Here is an 18,796-nt window from a genome sequence, read left to right as displayed (position 1 = left end):
GTTGCACCATGGCAATTTATTTTGAGACAACTGACATACAAGAAACCTGAAATGGTTGGAGGAAGTTCCCTTAGTACAGACATTATTTTTAAGCAAAATAGAATCACACTTGAAACACAACCTTGAGGCATACCCATTTCTTGCTTGTAGCTATCAGACGACAATCCTTACTTGGAAAGTTCAGAATGAAAATTGGTAAGTTGCCATGGAAGCCAAAGTTGATCATGAAGAACATGTAAAATGCCATATCTCCATGCTTTTTCAGTGTCAAAGAAAATGAAAACAATATGGTTTCTTTTAATGGATAGAGGTTTCCAAACAAAGCATGTTATTGATGGTCAACCGTCCCTCACAGAACTGCTCTGATAAAGTGAGACAACACTTTTTTTTGACATAGACTAGGCAGCAGTTTACCATTTTTTCAAATAATTTGCTAACACTGCTAAGTGTGACAGGACAATAGTTTGAGGGATTCTTCGGGTCTTTCCCTGGTTTACTCGTGGGAGTGACAACAGCTTTCTTCCATGCACTGGGAATAGGATCCTTTTACAGTCAGTTATAGAGAATGAGACGGGCAGTTAATAACTTATGGGAAAGATATTTCAGCTTTTTATATCTCACACCATCTAAACCAGGACTAGACCTACATGCCTGCATCAAATCTCTAACTCAGGCCTGGGAAATTCTCCATTAGATGGCTCAGAGTTGGTATAACTGAATACAATAGGAATTTCTCAGAACATACCTTGAGAGAAAGAAATGTTAGTATAGTTGCTGCCATTAAAAACGGCAGCAAAATTTTCACCAGTCTTCTGCTAATTACAGGGCTGTGGAGTCATCCTTACTTTCAGTTTTCTGAAATATGCTTCCTTGAGGAAATAAACTAATATCAGTTTTCATACTTGTACTGACGTATACATGACATTAAAAAGCAAGACCATGGAAGTTTTAGATCATGCCATTTAATAAAATAGAAACCAACCTGAAAAGATTATACATAAACAAGAATTCAGTACATAAATTAAATATACACATCTAAAAATTTGGTATATGTTTACTACATTAATACAGTTAAGCGAAATTTCTCTAATAAGTAACGATTTAAGACGTAAAAGATTCTAATAATCACAGCAAAAAAAAAAAAAAAAAAAAAAAAAGTAAAACTTTCAGAGCTACACTATTACGTTTAAAAAAATCAGAATAAATTACAATCATCTAAACTTATTCACATCCTTCTCTATCACTTTCGTTTGAGGATAATTAAAATTACATCGACATAAATTTATAAATAATTTTTAGCTTAATCCGCATGAACAAGAATTACTTGTTATGTAATTAACCTGAGTTAAGGAGTCTCCAAATAATACAACTTTTGGCCAAATTATGTCATGGACGCTCATATTTCAAAAACTAAAATTCTTGACGCTCTTTACTATAAAACGTTCAAAAGAAAAGTAACCAAAATATGTTTTTAAACGACTGATGCCAGTTCCACAGTTGGAAAAATATCTTGAAATATCAAATTGATTGCAAACCAAAGACACTAAATCCATGAATATTCAACGCTTAATTTCAAATTTCATGTCTCAAATTCCATGCTTCCATTTCATGAAAATTTATCATAGCCGTGGGCACAGAAGAAACACGATTAGAGAGACTTTTGTTAAAGGAATGCTTTCTTAAAGAAAATTCTTAACTTTGACCGCGTTGTTAGTTGTCAGCCTTTGAATGTGTGGGCAGAAAGACTTAGCGGATGCAAAACAAGACATCTGTCTGTCTGCCTGTTTACAAGCAAGCGATGATTTAAATTGCTTCGAAGAGCAGCAAACAAAACTAAAGATACTGGTTCATGTACTATATAATGAGTTAAATTTACTATTTATATCAGTGATTACCATTTTCAGGTAATTTATGGAAGGAAAGTGAATAATTTTAAGTCAGGAAGACTTTTCTTTTTATTAAATAGTCTTCTGATCTGTATAGATATGTAGTGCATCTATAGTTAATTTAATTTTGATATTACATGTGCTGTATGGTAAAAGTGAAGGATATCGAACCAAACTTCTAAAATGGCTTGTAATTACCACTAGAGAAATTACTGAGCTCTTGGGATTACACTAAACTTCATTTGTTTTACCTTCTGTTTCTGTTCATTATTTTTGACAGAGAACAGTCATTTGCATATAATTCAAGCTGGCTTTCATATTTATTTTTCAGAATAAAGTTTAGTGCTACTTTCATGTTTTGTTTATATTTATATAAATATATTTCCAAATGAAGAAGCTATTAGATTAATTACAATTAAAGCTAAGTAAAATATAGTGCAATCAGGTTCTATTTTTGTTATTAAATGTGGATATACAATTAAAATGCATTTTGAAAAAATGTTAGATTTATGAAGGGGTAAAGCAAAACTTTCTGAAATTCTGTATTACAGCAAAATGTTAAATTAGAGGTACTTGCATAATGGTTATCAATTTTGAAGGGGGAAAAAAAAAATCTTTTAATGTAGTTCAGAAAGGTGAAGCAGTCTAGATTAAAAAAATTTTCTAAATAAAGGTAAAGAGATAAAAAGTTTGGAATCACTGTGGAAAAAAGTACTGTCTTTTATACATCGATGCTATTATGTTATCTAATAGCATAAATAAAGTCAGATTGCAGTATTTTCAGTTTTATTTAAAATTGATTTTCTCAAGATATACAGTAAGGATATGTAACTGAATCTGATTATGCATTCTACAAAAATTTTGTCACCTATTAAAAAGCAGGATGGGAAAGCAGTGCATCAAATGAAAAAAGCCTCTCCAACAAAAGCTGAAGACATGAAAGATGATTTGATAGGAATGAAATTAAAAAATCTAAAGCCACAGCTTGCTCAGTCAAAAGTTAAAATAAAATCTATCAACAAACATGAAACAATGCTTCAGAAAAACATATCAGTATTAGAAGCTAGAACTGTTCTAAAAATTTCAGAAAAGCGTAAAAGTGAAAAAAGTTTAAATGCTGATGGAAAAAGGCTGAAATATGAATCTGATCCAGATGTTGGGTCTAAAAGTATGAACTCCGGTCTTTCCAATGTAAAAAAACAAAATAAATCAAAAATAGTGTATCCTAAAACTCATGCTAATTATGTATGTAAGTTCTGTTGTCGACGTTTTCATTCTGTTGACCTTTTGCGAGAGCATGCTGCAAGTCATGGAAATAAACCATCTCATGTGTGTTATCTATGCAATCATCAAGCCGGTACATTTTCTGCACTGATGACTCATTATTTAAAACATTCTGGCACAAAAGGTGGTAAAGTTGAAAATATATATGCTAAAAGCAAAGCTGATTTTTGCAACATTCAGTTTAACATTTCATCTCGTCCAAAGTCAGCTGTACGATGTACACATTGCAGATCATCATTTCCTTCAAGAGAAAAATTAGACTCTCATAACTGTCCTATAGCGCTGCAGAAGAAAGAATACAACTGTGCATATTGTGGACACATTTCATCATCTGTTGATGAGTATCGCAATCATGTGCAAAGTCATTCTGTTACACCATTTAAGTGTTTATATTGCAATTTCAAACTTCAAACAAAAAAACAATTGGATAAACATTATGATGTGTGTAAAAAACATCCTAAACCTAAATCTATAACTTTGAAATGTGATAATTGTTCTCTACAATGTAAAAGCAAAAAAGAATTTAATCTACATATAAAAACATGTGACAAATCATCAGATAATGTACCACAAGATGTGCATTGTTTCCACTGCAATGCGAAATTTGAAACAAATGCATTATGTGAAAATCATATATTAACTTGCAAAGTAGATACAAAAAAAGAAAATTCTGTTACAGATCTTAAAACAAAACGTTCCAAAGAAATTGCAATTATTAAATCCAATAAAGAAAAATATTTATGTTCTATTTGTGGGGATATGTTCAACAATGAATCTGATTATAAATCTCATGGCAAAAATTGTCCACTTGATGCTGAGCTGTTAAATGAAAAGACATCTGTTTTATGCCCGAATTGTGGTGATATTTTTCACACATCAGCGATAAATAATCATCTTAAGTCTTGTGCATCCCAAAATGAAGATTTTAAGAGTTCAGAAGCAAGTAAAGAGATAGACAGAGAAACTCTTGCTAAAAATGAATCTGAAGCTCTTACAGCTAGACGAAGTGCACGCCTCGTTGGAAGAAAATGCACATTTACTGAAGATAGTGATTCAAAACCCAAAAAGCTTCTTAAAATTAAATTACCCAAAAAAACAAAAGTAGTAGTGAATAAAATCAAAGGTAGAAGAAATCGTAGATCGAAAAATCCTGACAATAATTTTATTTGTAATATCTGTAACTTCACCTTTTGCAGCAAGTCGACTTTACTTCGCCATAAAAGAATGCATTCTGGTAATCCATGGTTTATATGTAAGTACTGTGGTAAGTTTTTCTTTCGTAAAGATGTTTATATTCGTCATGAAATTAATGTTCACAATAAAAGCCCTAAAACTGTTTTTTGTTGCTATTATTGTAAAGTTTATTTTAACAATTCTTTACAATTGAAAGATCATGTTTTAGAAACACATAAAGAGAGTGCATTTTTACCAATGAAGATGCCTTTAGAAAATGATGATAAAAATAAAGCACCTATTTTAATAAAAATGGAGCCATTTCTGGATGATGAGGAACAAGTGGGTTTGGGAGATACAAGTAACTGTAAAAAGAGCATTTCAAGCATAGAGACTGAATCTGATAAGACAATCAAATCTTCATCTTCCTCAGCTATTTGTTCTTCATTCAAGTGTGGAATATGTTCTGTAAGTTTTGAAAATGTTTTTGATATGGAAGCTCATTTAAAATGTCATAATGATGATAGGAGTGATATCATTTGTCAAGAAATTAATGCAAATAAATCACTGTCTGAGTTAGTATGTAAAGATTTAAAAACTGATGGAGTAACTACCTCTTTGAATACAAAAATGTTTAAATCATTTAATAATTGTACCCAGTCAAAATCTTCATTTGGTCCTCCATCAATTTCTAAAAAATCTTCCAAAACTTTAATTAAGAATGACAGTGATATATTAGATGAATCTGCTGATGCAGATATTGTAGATGCAGTGGAGTGCCAGTCTGAAAATTCAAATGAAATACCAATGGCTGAATTTTCTTGTGAAGATATTCCTGTTAAAGATATTGAAAATGAAAAGGGTGAGTTTTTATGTCGGCTTTGTTTAAGTCCATTTTCAAGTAAACAGCTATTAAAAATTCATGAAAATACTGTACATAAGCTTGTTGATTGGTATCAGTGTTTAGTTTGTGATGCATGTGGACCTAAGCAAGAAATGCAAGAACATATGTTTTTTCATATGTACAAAGTTGGTACATTTGTCATTAATGATGATGGAAGTAGTTTTGATTCCCTCCGGCCATATTTAGTTGATTATAATCAAAGCAGAGTTAAAGAAGCTAATAAATCTGAATATTCCAAAAATCTGAATGCACATTTAAACATTTCCGAGTGTGAAATTTCAGATAAAAACACAGAAATTGATTTACCTCCTTTAAAAGAATTTGGATTAAATAATGTAAATGCTGCCTATAATGAAAATCCTGTATCAGATGCATCACAGAATAAATTTCAAGTTCCAGAAACTCTTGCCGTATCTGAAGGCTACAGAGAGAAATGTCAAGAAAATATTGATAAGACACCAAATAAATCTGAAAATTCCTTGAACATGGAGAATATTACTTCGAAAAATGGGTATTCTACTTTGCCTGAGATGGGAGGTGTAAGTGAAGGCAGTTCCGTGTTAAAAGAAAATGAAAGTACTTTTGATGCTTCAAAAAATTGCCTAGAAGATTCCAACCAATCACATGAAGCTCAAAATTTTTCTCAGAAAGATAATTTGATGCCTATTAAAGAGACAAGTGATTTTAAGATCATAAATAGATCAAATCCTTTGGAGTATGACAGTACCAATGGGGATCAGAATCAGAGTTTTTCACATTTACGTTATCTGCTTCAAAACTTCAATAATAGCAATACCTTTGATGGCAAAGGAGAGGCAGGTTTCTTCAGTCAGCCACCAAGTCCTTTGCAAAGCCCTCAAAAGATGAACACTTTGAAAAGATGTTCAGAAAATAATGTGGATATTGCCACATTTTCATTGAAACAGTTGAATCAAGATATAGGTTCATCCAGTAATACAGCATTATCTAACTCTGCTGATTTATCAAAGCAGAGCTCACAGTTTTCAAATGAAAATAATTCTCATTCTCTAAATGTACCAGAATCAAATCAAAGTTTTAATACTTGCCTTAAATTTGATATCACACAATCACGTGGTGAGTTTTCTGAAAATATGCCTTCACAGTCTAAAAGTCAAAGTTCTGGTGAATGTAAGAGTATGAATAAAATTGGAAACATATTTAAACCTGGCCATTCACATAATACAATCTTAGATTTTTCTGATTTACTTCAAAATTCATTTGGTGATACTATTAGTGCAGGTGATGATAATGTCTTTCAGTATTTGTGCCAGTCAAATCAAGTCTCTAGTGAATTACCAAATTACTGTGAAAAAATTTCAAAAGTGGATAACAAAGTTACAGATGATGTAATTAGCTATTCTGATAATCTTTTTACATCTACCAGTTTAAAATGTAACAAATGTAATAGTAAATTTCAGAATAATAGTGATCTCACGAAGCATATCTGTTTCCAGGATTCTGTTTCTGGACCACACATTGTGCTAGCTGATGAAAATAAATGTAAAAGTACTCATTTCCCATCTTGGGATAAATCAGAAAATTCATCAAATAAAAGTACATTTGAAGAAGTAAAGAAAACATCTTTATCAGAAACTCCTGTTAAAAAAAATACACCAGTTAGTATATCATGTTCCATATGTAGCTCAAGTTTCGAAAGCATGAATGAGTTTGAAAGGCATTATCAAGCTGACCATACTGAATATATTTATAATTCTATATCATCTAGCACAAAGTGTGATAAATGTCAGAAGACTTTCAGTGATGTCAGTGAATATGTGAAGCATACTCTTAGCTGTCTTAAGTCCGTGTGGTATCAAAACAGTAATCTAGGTGATAATTTACAGTCAGCTGGAACTTTACGCTCTTTGCTTATGGGGAAAGAAGCAAAAGCTCAGCAGGAAACTGATAACTTTAACTCGTCTTCATATGAAAACGTTATTAATGAATTTCCATGTGAAAATGCTGAAAATTTATCACAACATACATTTGATTCATGATAATTATTTAATTTATATAGTGATTTTAAGTGTTATTCTGTTTAGATTTCCATGTGAATGTATAATTTGAAAATGTTCAAAGCATTATTCTATTTTTGTTCTAGCATGAATGCTAAACTGTACTGAGGAAATTTTCAGTCAAAGATTGTTAGTTAATGATTTCTGTAGTTTTTCTCTCCCCTTCCTGCCATATGAAATTCATCTACTACATTTATTTTCTAAACTAGTTATATAATATTATTAATATATGTAATTTTTTTTTTTTTTTTTTTTTTTTAAGACTGTGATACATGATGATTTCTTGTAAAATGTGTGGCTGTGTGATGAAAAATGTCCCTAATTAAAAAGAGTTAAGCCTCAGGTTATCTTAAATAATTCTAATTTAAGCTAACTTTCATTAGTATTAACTGCAAGTTTGAATTGAGAAGAGAAGTAGTTCTGATGATCTCCAAATACAAAAGTTTAAGTTAACATATATGAAATGTTCTAACTTCTGATCATCTGAACAATTCTTCATATTTTCCATAATTATTCTTCTTGTGATGCCTTTTATCACGTTTCCTCTGCTGAGTGCAGATTCATAATTCAGTAATAAAACTCCAGCAATTAAGTTGCGTAATATTATTTAATACTGACATTATAATCTAATTAAAATGTTTTAGTATATTGTATATCTTCACTTATATTCTATTCAATGCTGTAATCTTGATAATAGAATTAAAAATGAATGCAAAATATCATTACTCTTGAAATATTATAATATATATTTTTTTGCAGGTAATCCAATTATCATTTAAATTTATATGAAATTAATTAAGTTGTGCAACAAATATGACACAAAAACATTATTCATTTCCCTTTATATAAAAATCCATTCTGAAGATCAATGCAAATTAAAAGAATTTTGTATTTGGATTTCAAAGGTCCTATATCATATACATCAGGGTTTCTTAAACTTTTTTCAGTTGCTACCCCTTTTTATCACTGAGATTCTTTCGCTACCCCCAGGACCCCATAATGTTTACAAAAATTTTGTAGGTACCCATAAGCATTGCATAAATCCGACACATGCGTGTGTGAAATTGTTAATTTTTTCACTTGTACTGTATTTATAGAATAGCATGTTCTTCGCCCATAAACCACATACATTTGAAAACAGCATATCTTTAGAATTTACGCACTGGAGATAAAAATGTTATTTTCTGTACGGTGTTACCATTGCTGGCTTTGAACTCATTGAGTTTGATAATCAAAAATTAAGTTTTACAAAATGTGAAATAGATTAAAACAAATTCGAAATTCAGCCATCCAGATGCCCATGTTCGGGTGGAGGATTACATTATTCAAAATTTGATGACTTTAGATATCGTCGTTTTTGTCACAGTGCAAGAAACATACATGTGTTCATGCAGATTCTTCGTTATTTAATTTCTTTAAATATAATACAGGGCGATAATATTTGGTAACAACAATTTGCAAGGAGACACGGACATTTATAGTGAAACAGTGCAAAATGCCGCTTTGAGCTAATAAATTAAAATAACAACAGTAAATAAAAAAAATCTTATGCAGAACTAAAAATAAATTAAAAAAATAATCACTGTAAAATACAAGCAAAATCAATTATTACAGTTAAATACAATTTTAATATTAGAATTAAATGTATAAAAATTAAGGAGTCAAAAGTGTTTATCTCTATGATGTATTATGAAATATAATTGAAATAAAATTCCTTTATAGAAATTGTGCTATAATACTCATCTATAATTTTAAAAAAGCAGCACAATTTAGAATTTTAAACAAAACTTTCAAAAATTCGTTTTTAAATATTTTAGTATTTTTTACTTATTTTCACCAATAAAAAGCATAAAAATTGCAAGAGAAAATTGCTTGTTTGAAATTTTCTATTAGTTCAGATTTAAAATATTATTTTCTAAAAGTAGTAGTTACAAATTTCCTTACAGCATAGGAAAAGCTAAAAAAATATCCAGCCCTGAAAGCAATAGCTTTATAATTATTAGGAATGCTAATTATGCTTGATTAATATGCTAAATTTTTAAAAATCAATCTCAGTTTCAAAAATAAAAATATGGAGAAATTCTAATTTGTGAAATGAGGCGCTACAACCAGCTTTTTCTTGACAATTATACATGCTGCAATAGGCAGTGTGATCAAGATGACAGCTAGGAACGTGTCAGATGAAGGAGAAAACCCATTTAGGTTGGTCTATTTCTTATAAGGTCTATGGTTCCAGTGTTATGGAAAATTATCATGTTACAAAATAGCTCACATTTATTATTCCATTTTGTGGATTTTAAGTGATATAAAATGCCCTAAAAATCAGAATTATTATTTTTATTATAGTTGTACCATATATTGAAGGACAAATTTTCCCTTGTCCTGTGTGTATTTATTTAAGGTTTAATGATGCTTTTCGAACTATACATATAAAAGACATTATGATGGATAAATAATAGTGGATGCTCACCATAACAACTGCTACTATTACTCGATAAAACAATTGGCACAAGAAGTCCCCAGATTAGGAGATTAAATTAAATAATTTATGTCATAGTAACAACTCATTATAGTACCCTTTTTCTCAAGATGTGAAGTGTATCAATTATATTCAAATAAATTTAATTCTAATGTGTCTAAGAGGATTTTCTATGATGCACCAGCCACACATTTTGGCAAGTTTTATAATTGTAAATATGCAATTAAATATGTTAAATTATGCACACACACATATACAAATAGTTTGGCTCCTAAATGGCGCTATCATTGCGTCTTGGTATGGATTTAGTTTCTCTTTAACAGATGCCAAAAAGTGTGGTAGGTGCATAATGGAAAACCAGATTATTGCGTATGCAAAAGCCATTCAGTTTGTAAAAGCTTTCATTTTCAGCCAAAATAATATAAATCATGCTTGCTTAATTATTTATTGATATTTCAGTGCAAAAATAGAAAGCACTGACTTATGATTGAAATAGTACAAAATGTAGTCAGGCATGGTATTATACATAAGAAGAGACTCATGGTAAAAGCTTTTCATCATTAAGTCTTCCATACTATTAATTGTGTTTTGTATCACTTATTGCTATATAATATAGAAAAACAAGTAAATGTAATATAGGTTGTTTTAATTTTTTGAGCACTTTTAGTCATATGAATTATCATCTCAATGCTTTGTTATAATCCTTAGTGTGATATTGCAGGCTAGTTGTTGTCATTAAGATACAATAACGCGCCAAAAAAATATTAATTTAAAAGTCAAACAACAAAAATTAGCGTTATATTTTCAAATTTTCACAGGTCTAGTTTTGATGGTTTTACTGAACCATCATCCTCAGCTGCAAAAGCGCAAATGAACCTTTGGGCTTTTGCAACTGAGGATGATGGTTTAGTAAAACCATCAAAACTAGTCCTGTGAAAATTTGAAAATAAAATGTTGAATTTTGTTGTTTGATTTTTAAATTAATAGCTGTTATCATATTTACCAGAAAAATACAATGGTGTCTATTAAATTGTATAACAAATATGAAGGATTTTTTTAGCTCTAGTGCATTACAGAAAGATGTGTTTAGTCAGTTTGAGAGAGAGACATGTTTACTAAAAGTAAAATTACTAATCTAAAAAAAAAAAAAAAAAAAAAAAAAGATTCCACTATCCTTAATAGATGCAAGTTTGTCCTTTGTTTGTATGATTATTGCAATATGAAGTAATTTTAATTTAGGAAATCTGTTTTCGGTTTCTGGCAAATTTATTTCTGTGCCATTTTGAATGCTGAAAGATATGTTGTACATATGAACACAGCCTTTAATTTATTTACTTCTTTGCATTTGCATTAAAATAATTGTATATCTGAAAGTTAAAACTTATTTTTTAAGTTATGCAGTGTTTTATTTACTATTATTAAATTATAAGGTACTGTTCTGTTATTGGGACTAGATGCAGAAATGTATATAATGTACATATATACATGCACACATGAACACATGCATTCAGACATACATGTGCATGTATGTCTGAATCATTGAATGTATTTTTTAATATGGGCCCGAGTACTATTTATACTTCTTAAAAACCAGGTTTTAAATTTTTTTTTCTGGTAGTTAAGTGAAGCATATTTTTATTTATATTTGTGTTCCTTTATAAATAATCAGATGCTGGCACTAACCTTAGTAATTTTTAGGTACTCTTCTGTTATCAGGAACAGATTCAGAAATTTATGTATGTCTGTATGTGCTCATGTATGCATATGTATTCATACACAGATTAATACGCACATACAGACATACACATGTGCATACATACATTTCTGAATCTGGTCCCAATAACAGAAGAGTACCATTTTTTATTCTATATGAAAGCAAACCATATAGTATTTGAAAACTAATATTAAAGAATAAATTTGAAAATTAAAATTAATTATTATTAACTGAAACTGAAAAACTGTTATTTGGTTTTCAATTTAATACAGGAATCATGAATATAGCACTCTGTTGAAGTAAAATCTGTTTAATGCACTGGACAAAGCAGAGTCCTGATCTGGTCCCTGAATGAATCAATTATTTTCACGTGAGATGTAGCAGCATCTTTATTTCAGTTCCTCAGTAGCTATGCAATGATATGGTTATGCAGAGAAAATAAACATTGATCCAGTAATTTTTCCTTCAAAAATGTTTAGTTCTTTTTTGGCGAATTATTGCTTTTTCCTGAAAAAGGAGTCCAGATTGCACAAATAGCACTTGCCAAGTATTGAAGATTCACGATCAAATTTTTGTGAGAGAAAGGCCATCATAAAAGCTTTATGTGGAAAACTAAAAAAGAAAAAAATATATTTTAAAATATTGCTGGAGCACAGAAATTGGAACTGCAATGAAAGATTGTGTCATAAAAGTAAGATTTGAAAAGTGGATACTGGTTCAAAAGCTTAAGCAGTCTTTTTCTGATAGCTGTTTGGCTTACTTATGTCTGGTGTCAAGAGCTAATGTTGATAGAATTCTTTCAACTACAGCTAATTGTATGCAATTGTTAATTAAAATAATTGGTATTTATATATTTTGCTGTCGATCATGAAAATACGTTTAGATCTCACCCTATTTGCACCAGTCATTCCAGTCAAAAAGGGGCAAAAATGGATTTTTTAATAATTAGATAATCAAGAGATACAAATTAGGAAAATTATACATTCAACATATAAAAAAAATAACTATAAGCTCAGATTTATTGCTGTCACTCCAGTGGATGTGTTTAAGGAAACAACCCCTCTTTGTTTATTTAGGTAATGAAGTGCAAGTTACAAATATAGTATATAAGAAATTAGGTGAGAGTACATAAAACAAAGGCAGAGATCAGATGTTTTGGCATCATGGCTTGTTCATTATCACACTGTTTGGTGACAGATTTTTTTTTTGAAGGGGGGCTGAAAGTGGTTGATGGGAAATTATGTGAATACATATAATTATATACTTTTTTATTTATAAATTTATATTTTTTTATTTAAATAAAATTGCAATTTTTTTAATTTGTCATGCCTGTCTCTAATTTGGTTTCATAATACCATTTCCATTTGGCATCAAGTGTTGCTGTGGTAATTAAAATGTATGAACATACTTAATATATTTTTCTTCATTAACCTGATATCTATATTTTTATTAACTATTTTTGAATATTTGTAAATAGCATAAAAAGTTTTAAAAGCAAATATTAAACCATGAGTTTTTTCCACAATTGGTTAAGCTGTACTTTATTACATACTACTTGTAAAAAAAACAATACAAAACAAAACAAAAATACTCTATAATGTTTGCTTTTTTATATCTGTACATAAAAAAATATTTGTGAATAGAATTTAACTAAAAATATTAGATATATCATATATTTTTCAATTTTTATAAAATATGTACTAAATCTGAATTTATGTTTTAACCCTTTGTGGCACAGTGTGTCCAGTCTGGACACACCTAAAAATTTCCCTCTGTACGCACAGAAAAATTGAATGAAAAAGGATTTATAGGTTACTCTGAATCTTCTTTATTTATAGTAGATGGCAGCTCAACACAAGCTAGTCCATATATTTTAGCCATGTTTAGTTTTTTAAGCCTCATTTTTCAAAGAAATCTTCCAGATTTTTTTTAAGGGTATAAAAGAAATTTCTATGTTATTTTTTTTAGGTGTATATTAATCCCCTTATTCTATATTAGCTTTAAATTTTTGCCTTGAAATCTTGCCTAAAATCAAACGGTGAACCCTAGGTGTGCCCAGAACGGGCTCACCGATAATCTAGGAAAACTGAGAGTCTGTATTTTTTGTTTCTCCGCATCTCATTGGTCAGTTCATTGACAATAATGCTCGTTTCAGCATTCTATTTCAAAGCTCTATTCATTAAGAATTACTATAAACAGAACACAGAACAGCCCACAGAATTAAAACGATAAGTGCTATCTTCACAAAATTTTACTTGTGTACTCCTCTAGGCCTAATTAGACTGCCTACCTTTTTTTTTAATCAAAACTCCAACTTTAAAAGGTAGTGTGCTGGAAAGGGTTAATTCATACATTTCTACAGTACTACATAAAAACATGCAATATCAATTAAAGTATAGTTTTAGTTCAAATTATTTGAATATAATGATATTATAACACAAATTTCATGATGGTATCTTGAAAAAGTTAAAAAAATATTTTATACTTTTTGAAATTTCTCATGCATAAAAACAACTGTTATTATGATTTTATAGTATTGACTCATATTATTTAGCACCTGTTTTATAGTTTAAGTTTCTTTTTGGAGCATTATTTTGAATGGCTTTTTGAAACACAGTTCATGTTTATTAACAGAAGTATATTTAGGACAAAAAGATAAAAGGCACATACATTTTTAAATGTTTGTTTATGTGAGCTTTAATCTCAAAGAATTATTTCATATGCAACTTTAATGTTTTTAATGGTAACTCTTAAACTATGTGGAATTTTTTTTAATACACAGAAGTATTAAAAATATATAGCATACTCTTTTTAATGATTAAATTTTTCTAAAGGATGTGAGGCCTGTTAAATTTTTTAAAAAAAATGCAAATTCAATTCTTTCAATCATTTGCAGAGGTATTTAGTAATTTAGAGGTATGTAAATTTCAGATTTGGAATTTTTGATTTGAGAAATGTGTGTTAATGTATTTTCATTGCTTTTGTTTGGCCTTTTGTTCTTTTTTTAAAAAAAATATTTTGTTTAATAGATTAACTGCTGTTTAGAATTTAGTTCTGCATTTAAAAGACATTCTTGCCCAATTTTGATGACTTTTGATCTTTATTTCAAATTTTTAATGTTATATATATATATATATATATATGTCCCTTCATATATATATATATATGCGTGGGGTGTAAATGAGGAGCACAATACAAAGTTTAAACTATACTGCTTTATTAACTACTTGTGAACTAATCTCTTGTGACTGAATAAGAAAATTGGCTAGCTAAGATTTAATGCAAATTTGCTGCGCAACCCCACAATAATATGATAATCTATACACAGTTCTATTTCACAATATAATCTGTTATATCTGACACAAAGTTCTAATGTCCTTAAAAATTTGAACTGGCTGACGTCTATTGAAAATCTAAAAGATCATCTTCTTCCATGATATTGGGGCCATTTGCCTCACTGCTTCTGCTATGCTGCTTTTGTCCACACACTCTGCTCATCTGATACTCTGCTGGTGGCATGCTGGAGTGATGTAAGTTTCACATTTCCTGGTTGGGTGTAACTTCTTATATGTATATGCGTGTTTCAGTTTTAAACTTAAATTTCTTAAATTTAGTTACTATCCTAAAGAAAGTTTATTATCTTTGATTAGAAAGAGATCCCTGAAATGCCACACTATTCCATTTGTCAGATTTGTGAACTTTTGATTTTACTGTTCTCCCTTAGCAAGGTACTTTTTTTTTTTTTTTTTTTAAAGATAGTGTTTTCAGACTATTCAAGCTTTCCAAAACACTAGCTAGTCTAAGGCAGGTATCTCAAGATCTCTTCTGCCAGTTCTTCAGCAATATCAGAAGTATGAATAAAACTGCTCTACAAGCATTTTCAATGAATTTTTTGAGGAATATATGTATTAACTGTAAAGTTTTTCTTCTTGCTTTTGTTTGCTATCTATTAACTGTTTCTCTTACAGGATAACTTTGCTCTTAAACTTAAAACTGAAGTCTGTTGTATTAGTGCATTTTCCACTGCCAAGCCATGTCTGTAAGGAGTAAATCCTTTGCCTGAGTAAGAGGAACACATTTTCAATTCTCTACAAATAATCAACAAACATTAGCTTTGTAATTGTGGAATGTTTATGTATCTTTTATCATTTCTTGCAACTAGATTTTGATATAAATTTAAGTATAATGTTTTAATTTTATGTGCAGATTATAAACCACTTGACTGCAATATATCTCTGTTAAAATAGCAATATATATCTGTAGATATATCTCTGTATATGGAATTGCTTGATAAATGTTTAAAAGTTCATACCTATGATTCAAACATTCAACAGCTTAGTACGTAATGGCAAAATATTCTGCGTAGAAAGAGTGTTTATTTATTTTATTTTTAAGCTGTTTCAGAAGCAATGAATTGTGAATTTTATGTGCTTATTAATTAATTCATGAAAAATATCTAATTCATAATTAAAATGATGATTCCAGGATATAATTTTTCCAGTACCAGTAATAATGTAATAGATTTTTTTTTAAATTTTTCATTGATTGTTTATATATTATAATATAGTGAATAATCATTATAAATAAAGTAATTCAAATTCATTATTAAATGTGTTAAAACATAAAATAAAGCATTTATTACAACATTTCTAAATAAAATGTAATACTTGATAATGAGTATTTGTATTTAAAATGAGTTTAATAATTTATATGAAAGGAGACATATATGTTATCTGCATTTTAACATGTTTTAAAATGCTGAACTCATTTTGAGTGTTCAAATGCTATTTTATTGGCAATTTTTTTAATAGTATGTTTAATTGATGTAATATATGTGTCATAAATTTTAAAGATTTTTTATATTTGGGCAATTTTTAGTTTGTTATAAAAGTATGCATTGATAGGTCTAAATATTTCCAGACAAAAGCATATTACCAATTTTATGAGCAAGTTTGAAATGTGTAAATACTGAAAAAAGTGTTTTTCTACCTCAGCTAATATTATAGTTGTTAAGTTAATATTAATTTTCAGCATTTTGAAAGACTTGGTTATATTTTTATATTTAAAAGCAAGTATAATGCATTTCATTGAACTTTTAACATCTTTCCAGCTATGAATATGAATGCCTTTTTCATAAAGAATTTTGCCACATCATGGGTTATATTTTGAAAATACTTTTTAACAGTCATTGTGTTGTGAGGCACTGTTTTTGCATTATGGTAGTTGGAATTTTATAATATTTCTTTGATTACTTATTTAAAAGAGAGAGAAGCAGATAAAGATTAAGTGAGGCACAGTGAAAGTTTTTATTTGTACTTATTCAGTTTTTGCTCCTGAGTCACATTAGAAAGATTCAGTTTTGATGATTGAAATAGTTTTAAATAACAAACTGGAAAAATGGAATTGAAGCAGTGATTCATTAATAGCATTGTTAAGAAAATTTGTTATGTTTCCTTTCCAATTTTGCTGTACTTGCATATGGGTAATGATATGAGTTCAAGTAATACATTACATAAAGATAGCTGAATAGAAAAAAAAAAAAAAAAAAAAAAAAAAAAACCTGAGGCCCATCATATTTATTTTTTTTTCTTTGATACATTGGCTCTCATTGTTCACTACCCTTGTGAGAAATTAGTTTTTGTGATCAAAAAGAATTTTAATGAGTCTTTGTATCATTTTAGGTTTTGTATTTATGAATATGAAATAAGGTTGTGCATTAATTGAGAAATAGTTTTATAGTCTTTCACTATTCTGTTTTTAATTCAATTAAAATACATAACTGTGCTTGCATAAACAGATTTTTGCAGTGGTACTATTTGTTGCATGTAATTGTTTCCTGGCATTTATTCTTGAAGTATTTTTTAAATTTTATTTTTTAATTTGCAAATCTTCTGTCATAGTTAAAATGTATATCAAGAATGAAAACTGTTTTATTAAAGCATAAAAATACTGTTTAATGATGTCTGAATTAAAAATAAATGAAAATGTCAAAAAATTAAGTAAAATTTCTGAACTGCTTAGTTTAATAGTCCATCTATTATTAAATCATAGTTATTATTAATATTCAGTACATTACAACATGCCACAAATATTTCTACTCAAAAAATTTAATGGTTCACTACCTGGTATTCTTTTAATAACAAACAGAAATTGATGATATAGTCTATAAAAATTCTTATTTGTATTTATCTCAAATATAGGTAATTCTCTATAATTAAAGCATCCTATTGTGTTTGTAAAAACACATTATGAATGCCACTTTTCTTCACCCTCTTGCTGATTTAAAATAATTGGAAGGAAAATAAAAATGAGTAATTTTAATTACAATTGAAACATTAAAACATTTGACTCAAGAAAAAAGGGTATAATTTAATAAAATAATAATTATATGAAAAACTGAATTTGGAATAGATAGCTCTTAAAATTATTAACAGAAAAATTTCAGAAGCATTTTTTTTTTTTTTTTTTTTTTCTTTTAGTCATGTAAAGGGCATAGGGCATATGTTTTCATTTATGATTTCTTGTTGTGTTTCTGTTTAGCTGTTAATAGATAATTTGTATTTGGTGGATATTATCCATAAATTTTATTGAGTATTTTTAGTTGTGAATAATAAATATATTGCAAAACTTAAAATTTCTGTAAACTGAGATCTCCCATTTAATTGAGGTACTTAAGGTTTATCTTGTGTAAAGCAATTATTATTTTCACATTTTATTACATTTTCTTAAAGAAAATTTTTAAAAAAATCTTCTGCTCAAGAATGTGCATGTGATGAGCACAAGAATAAGATTGCACATGAAATGTGAAGTGAACATATTATGTTAACTTTCTTGAAATTTGAAAATTTTAACATATTATGTTAACTTTCTTGAAATGAGTAGATTTCTGGCAGAATTTAAAAGTTTATGGATATTAAATTTTTTATGCAATAATGTAAATTTAATTTTGTACAGTTTTTCTGTATAGATGAATAAACTTACAAAAACTATGCATATATTTTTATAGAGAGATACAGATTTCTACTGATTCTGCTTTTAAAAATTTGTGAACTACCACTCTTTTATTAAAACAAGTAATGAGATAAGATATAATGAACTATACCTTTTATTAGATTGTTGAACTCCTGACTTTATTTTAATGGTGAGACTTACGCTTTGTATATGTGTTACTGTATAGATATTGTGTATTAGTAAAGTCTTTCTTACCTTGCCGTCATTTATCATTATATAATAAATGTTATGCAAATTGAATATGATTTTGATATTCTATTATTACACACCCAGGAATAATTTTCATTTACAAATATAAGTCATAATATT

The 18,796-nt window shown here is 28.7% G+C and overlaps 1 protein-coding gene and 1 long non-coding RNA gene across 3 annotated transcripts in view; one reads left to right on the top strand and one right to left on the bottom strand.

Annotated features, from left to right (window-relative positions):
- Nucleotides 1–1,652, bottom strand: part of LOC118203139 (isoamyl acetate-hydrolyzing esterase 1 homolog) — a 90,859-nt gene extending 89,207 nt beyond the window's left edge. Inside the window, exon 1 of one of the 2 annotated variants that reach the window (XM_035375393.2) lies at nucleotides 1,341–1,652. In XM_035375393.2, coding sequence (XP_035231284.1) covers nucleotides 1,341–1,400 — 60 coding nt within the window. In that variant the 5' untranslated portion in view covers nucleotides 1,401–1,652. The remainder of the gene's footprint in view (nucleotides 1–1,340) is intronic. The other variant, XM_035375390.2, reaches the window with a different exon arrangement.
- A 126-nt stretch (nucleotides 1,653–1,778) lies between these two features.
- Nucleotides 1,779–18,467, top strand: LOC146996803 (uncharacterized). Its single transcript, XR_015041679.1, has 2 exons — nucleotides 1,779–1,904; nucleotides 15,445–18,467. It is a non-coding gene; the product is annotated as an uncharacterized LOC146996803 (long non-coding RNA).
- Nucleotides 18,468–18,796: the final 329 nt, after the last annotated feature.

Source organism: Stegodyphus dumicola, chromosome 6, assembly GCF_044657685.1.
Source record: "Stegodyphus dumicola isolate Sdum_Otavi_A_Nest chromosome 6, ASM4465768v1".
NCBI classification, from domain to species: Eukaryota; Metazoa; Arthropoda; class Arachnida; order Araneae; family Eresidae; genus Stegodyphus; species Stegodyphus dumicola.
This window is presented reverse-complemented; position numbering and strand designations above follow the sequence as displayed.